Source organism: Salvelinus sp. IW2-2015, unplaced genomic scaffold, assembly GCF_002910315.2.
Source record: "Salvelinus sp. IW2-2015 unplaced genomic scaffold, ASM291031v2 Un_scaffold5374, whole genome shotgun sequence".
NCBI lineage: Eukaryota > Metazoa > Chordata > Actinopteri > Salmoniformes > Salmonidae > Salvelinus > Salvelinus sp. IW2-2015.
Genome location: NW_019946639.1, coordinates 52,493 through 57,764, shown reverse-complemented (window position 1 = coordinate 57,764; position 5,272 = coordinate 52,493). Strand labels below are relative to the sequence as shown.

At 42.3% G+C, this 5,272-nt stretch overlaps 1 protein-coding gene and 1 long non-coding RNA gene across 6 annotated transcripts in view; both read right to left on the bottom strand.

Moving 5' to 3' along the window:
* Window positions 1-505: 505 nt before the first annotated feature.
* On the bottom strand, window positions 506-2,751 carry LOC139026647 (uncharacterized). 5 transcript variants are annotated; one of them, XR_011478508.1, is made up of 6 exons: window positions 2,683-2,743; window positions 2,498-2,546; window positions 2,395-2,466; window positions 2,196-2,218; window positions 2,061-2,093; window positions 1,985-2,002 (listed from the first exon to the last, which is right to left on the bottom strand). It is a non-coding gene; the product is annotated as an uncharacterized lncRNA (long non-coding RNA). The 5 variants fall into 5 exon arrangements; XR_011478509.1 differs by lacking the exons at window positions 1,985-2,002; window positions 2,061-2,093; window positions 2,196-2,218 and adding exons at window positions 506-1,833; window positions 2,276-2,300 and having other exon boundaries at window positions 2,401-2,466; XR_011478506.1 differs by lacking the exons at window positions 1,985-2,002; window positions 2,196-2,218; window positions 2,395-2,466 and adding an exon at window positions 1,886-1,942 and having other exon boundaries at window positions 2,077-2,142.
* Window positions 2,752-3,327: 576 nt separating this feature from the next.
* LOC112078190 (protein PHTF2-like) overlaps window positions 3,328-5,272 on the bottom strand; it is a gene marked incomplete at its 5' end in the record, with an annotated part of 24,642 nt that continues 22,697 nt past the window's right edge. The window contains 7 exon segments of the mRNA XM_070441979.1: window positions 3,328-3,376; window positions 3,542-3,672; window positions 3,813-3,902; window positions 3,905-3,940; window positions 4,063-4,104; window positions 4,107-4,151; window positions 4,153-4,180. Of these exon segments, the coding sequence (XP_070298080.1) occupies window positions 3,328-3,376; window positions 3,542-3,672; window positions 3,813-3,902; window positions 3,905-3,940; window positions 4,063-4,104; window positions 4,107-4,151; window positions 4,153-4,180 (421 nt within the window).

Here is a 5,272-nt window from a genome sequence, read left to right as displayed (position 1 = left end):
CTGATGTGTATCCAGCTAGACATTGGTTCTGTTCAGGCTGATGTGTGTCCAGATAGACATTGGTTCTGTTCAGGCTGATGTGTATCCAGATAGACATTGGTTCTGTTCAGGCTGATGTGTATCCAGATAGACATTGGTTCTGTTCAGGCTGATGTGTGTCCAGATAGACATTATGGTTAACATTATTTACATGTCAGTTTATATCAATGATGATACGATCGCTTGATTTGATCCGAGTGTCTCCACAAGGGGTGGTTTGTATGAAGAAATGTATATGAAATATGTTTGTAGTGAAGAAAGTGATTGGCAAGGAATTCATTATGAGTTGCATCCTAAATGGCACCATATTCCCTACATAGTGCACTTCTGTTGAACATGACCCATAGGGGTCTGGTCAAAAGTAGTGCACTATATAGGGAATTGGTATTGGTACACAGCCATGATGGAATCTAGGAATCTAAACTGTTGTTTTGCTCATATGATGTACGGAGGAAGAAACTGAAAGTTGAGTCTGAGTCTGATTTTTATTTTCCTTATAAACACCTAGAACTGATGAAACACACCAGCTCACAAAAAGTTTATTTTCTTCTTCAACATAAATATGCAGACTTCCTTTGAAAACGGAATCACAACGCAAACAACAAATGTGCGTCTGAAATGTCACTCTATTCCCTACGTAGTGCACTACTTTTGACCAGGGCTGGCACCCTATTCCCTACGTAGTGCACTCCTTTTGACCAGGGCTGGCACCCTATTCCCTACGTAGTGCACTACTTTTGACCAGGGCTGGGACCCTATTCACTACGTAGTGCACTACTTTTGACCAGGGCTCTGGTGCACTAGGGATCAGGATGGCATTTCAGACAGGTTCAGAGTCATTTTCTCAATACATTTTTCAGACTCAAGTGACTGCAAATTGTGTCTTTTCTCTCGCAACCACAAAACATGAGCGACCATCTTCACAACAACAATAAAGAAACTAATGCCAAAGAGAGAAAAAGACGAGACAACACCATGTTTTCTTCAAACATTTCCAATAATGTGAAACCGAAACAGTTATTACAGTTATTATTTGTTTTTTTAAAGAGTGTTAATAATAATACAGTTTTATCCAGCAAATAAAAAGCACGTTGGTCATCTTCACACAGACTGTGCCACGGCAAAAAGTACAAAAAAAGAACAACTACAATGTTTGTGTGACAGGAACATGTAACATTGTTTTATACACTACTGTGAAGTGCACTTTTTCAGGCATTCCAAACGGTAGCGGCGAACATCGACTGTGTACAGCAACTAAGAGCTGGACCTCTTTGTTCTAAATATAATACAAACATTTTCAGTCTATCTGTGTTGAGCTACGAGTTATTGCTTGAAATACAGTCTAACCATTGAAATAACTCAAAATGTGCTGTGAGAAAAACCATGCAACGTAAAATAGTAGAAAGGGAAGGAGGGCGAGAAAAAGCAAATTTTGACTGGTGTTGATGATGGCTCACATGCCTGAATAGCAATATTCAACCAGACTGCACACATCACTGTGTCTGCTTTAAAAATAGGTTGGGAGTACAGAAGCCAATACTGAATGGTATCACCATAAAAGACCCCATTCTCTCAGGGTATCAGTATTAGAAACACATTTCCATTACAGACTTGTACAAGTCTGTACCAGGACAAACATAAGCACCCCCCCAAATGATCATTATATGAGAACATAGTTAATGCTCAGTCACACACCGTTTAGTTTTGGCTAGCGGGCCTGATGTCTCATTTGACATACAGAATACTAACCCAGATATGTTGCTAGTTTACATATTCCCATCCACCCAGTACGTACTGTACTCCCATTAGCCAGTACTGTACGATACCTCCCATCCACCAGTACAGTTACTGTACCTCCCATCTAGCCAGTACGTACTCCCATCCACCCAGTACAGTACTTTACCTCCCAGACTACCAGTACAACTGTACCTCCCATCCACCAGTACAGTACAGTACCTCCCATCTAGCCTAGTACAGTTACCTCCCATCCACCAGTACAGTACTGTACCTCCCATTACCACCCAGTACAGTACTTACCTTCCATCTAGCCAGTACTGTACCCTCCCATCCACCCAGTACAGTACCTCCCATCTAGCCAGTACCCTCCCATCACCAGTCCAGACCTATAACGTTACGTACTTCCCACTAGCCAGTACCTGTACCTCCCATCCACCCAGTACTCACCTCCATCCACCCAGTACAGTACCTCCCATTCTAAGCCCCCCCAGTACCAGACACCTCCCATCTAGCCAGTACAGTACCTCTACCATCACTAGCCTGTACAGTACACCTTCCATCTAGCCAGTACTGTACTCCCATCCACCCAGTACAGTATACCTCCCATCTAGCCAGTACAGCTACCTCCCATCTAGCCAGTACAGTACCCATCCCATTCTAGCCAGTACAGTACCTCCCATCTAGCCAGTTCTACAGTACCTCCATCTAGCCAGTACAGTACCTCACTTTCATCTAGCCATGACAGTACCTCCCATCTAGCCAGTACAGTACTCTCCACTCCAGCCAGTACAGTACATCTTGCCATCAGCTTATTCGTCCCATCCAGCCAGTACAGTACCTCCCATCTAGCCAGTACAGTACCATCCCATCTAGCCAGACAGTACCTCCATCTAGCCAGTACAGTACCTCCATCTAGTCAGTACATTACCTCCCATCCAGCCACGTACAGTACCTCCCATCTAGCCAGTACAGTACCTCCATCTAGCCATACAGTACCTCCCATCTAGCCAGTACAGTACCTCCCATCTAGCCATATGTACCTCATTAGCACATACTCTCTCATACATAGTCAGTAGACCTCATTCTAGTCAGTACAGTACCTCCCATCTTAGCCAGTACAGTACCTCATCTAGTCCAGTACAGTACCTCCCATCTAGCCAGTACGTCACCTTTTTCTCACCAATCATCTGAGTGATGTGTTGTGTTTATCCTGCCTCTATCTCTCCACTACAGCTGTCACTTAGCTTATCATTTAGAAACGCCAAACACACAAAAAAACATTGCTTCATCTTCTGAACTTTGGTGTTACTGTGTTGTCGTCAAAAGCAACAACAAAAAAAGCCTCCATTGAGTTTTACCAGAAAGATACAACGTGTTTGGTGTGATTGTAGGCTTTTTAAAACACGTCGTTATTACAGTCCGTCTTATGATCGGGAAACAACTACAGTTCTCACAGTTGAAAATGACTGCGTTTGTGTGTCACAGTCGTCAAACTAAACAGCTGCATTATAATGCACATTTGCCTTACTAGTCTGAAGTGATGGAACTCTTTTACCTTTTTAACTGAATTGTCATCTTGCTGTGTTTTGATCCCATCTCTCTGAGAACACAAAACTGTATAGCTTAAAATAACTTTTTAAACAACAACAAACAAAAAAATACTGAAAGGGTAAAATAAATATATCTTGAATTGCACAAGTTAAATGTAAGCACTCCGTTATGAAACCTGAGAATGGGCTGTTTTGTCCTCAGACCACTAGTATACAGGGAAGCCCAGTCAGTCCCGTGAGCGAAAGACACAAGCGCCTCTGCTTGCGTTGGTGGCATGGGAATGTACACATCTTCCAGAGCCAGCAGTGACCTGATCAGTTTACTGTCATGATTTATCTTCCAGAGCTGAGGACAGAAAGGTGTGGTAAGTTCTTCTTCATACTGATATCTACACACTCAACAAATCAACTCCATTTCATTTCAAATAAACTCGTGCTAAAGTACTAGTACACACACACACACACACACACACACACACGTGTTACCTTCAGGTTGAAGCCCAGTAGAACACTGATGACCCCAGACACAGCAGACAGGATGACCACCTGGGTGATGTTGTAGAGCAGAGGGTTCATCATGTCAGACCATACAGCCTGAACGGAGCATCCAACTCCTGGGAGTAGAGGAGGTTAGGAGGGGGAGACATGGAGGGTGGAGATGAGGGAGGGGAGGGGAGAGATTAATAATGGAGATAAGATGAGAGAGAGAGAGAACAAATAGAGAGATGGAGATAGCCGTACCCTTCAATAGTTTGGTGGCCAGCTTCAGTACGTTTGTTGAACTAATGTCAGATCCTCCTTCTTGTTTGGTTTCTTCTCCATCTTTCAGGTACAGATTAATCTGGTGAAAACAGCTAGTCAATAGAAGTTGAGCCTTAAAGGAAAATATCCACCCCAACCACCTCTTCTTTCATTTACAGTGTTAAATAACACTAATTGTGAAGAATATTTGTGAATCAATGTTTCATTTTGGCGTTATAATAAAGGTTGGTAGCAACATGGAAAATAGTTGTGGAAATCTGTTGCAGCTCAAGTCAATCAAGCAAGGCTCTGCAGTAGAACAACAGCATCGTTAAACTAGCCAGTTAGCTTTAAACTCGCCTACAATCTTCACCATGTTTAATCTGCAGATGGAGTCTGACATTCGCAACGGCAGATCATACTTTTGAGACGAATGGGAACGCCCGTTGCCCATGCTATGTCAATAATGGACCGGGCGATTGCCATTCGGAGTGATTCTGGACAAGCGAGCGCTGCTTCGCTTCAAGGAGTGAATGAGTTCTACTGGGGCTCATCTTCAAATACCCCGAAATCACACGGAATTTCGTCAACAATAAGTTTACAAACATTACAAATATTTACAAAGAAGCGTGAGGATTAAATTAACTTGCTATCTGTAATATCGTTATAGCATTTGTAATCGTGGAGAAATAGGGTACGCTTTCTCGAACAAATACACGGACTTTGAGAAGGAGAAGGATTGCGTGATTATGTTTAGCAACCAGCGTTACGCAGCATGAACAACGCGTGAACGCGATTGTCGACGGTCTACTCGGGAGGGCAGCGTAGATGAAATTCTTCTCATATTCATTCTAAGGGGGGCTTTATTGAGATAGGGAAACGTGTAAATTGCCAAAGCAAGTGAGTTAGATAATTATCAAACAAAAAAACAAAAGTGAGAAATAAACAATAAAAAAATAAACCAAATCTATCGTCTGCCATGCACATGCACCTGGACTTTATCTAAAGAGGACAGACAAATATGCTAGACCTCCATTAATTTAAACATTTCTCAAGGTAGGAATATAGCAAAAATAATGATCAATGGCTTTTCATTCGAGAAGAAGGACATCCTTCCCAAATTAAAACTCATCGGCCAGTATTGAAATCTGACATGTATGATAGATGTTTCGCCATCTAAAATCCTATTAACTTTCCAGTGTTAG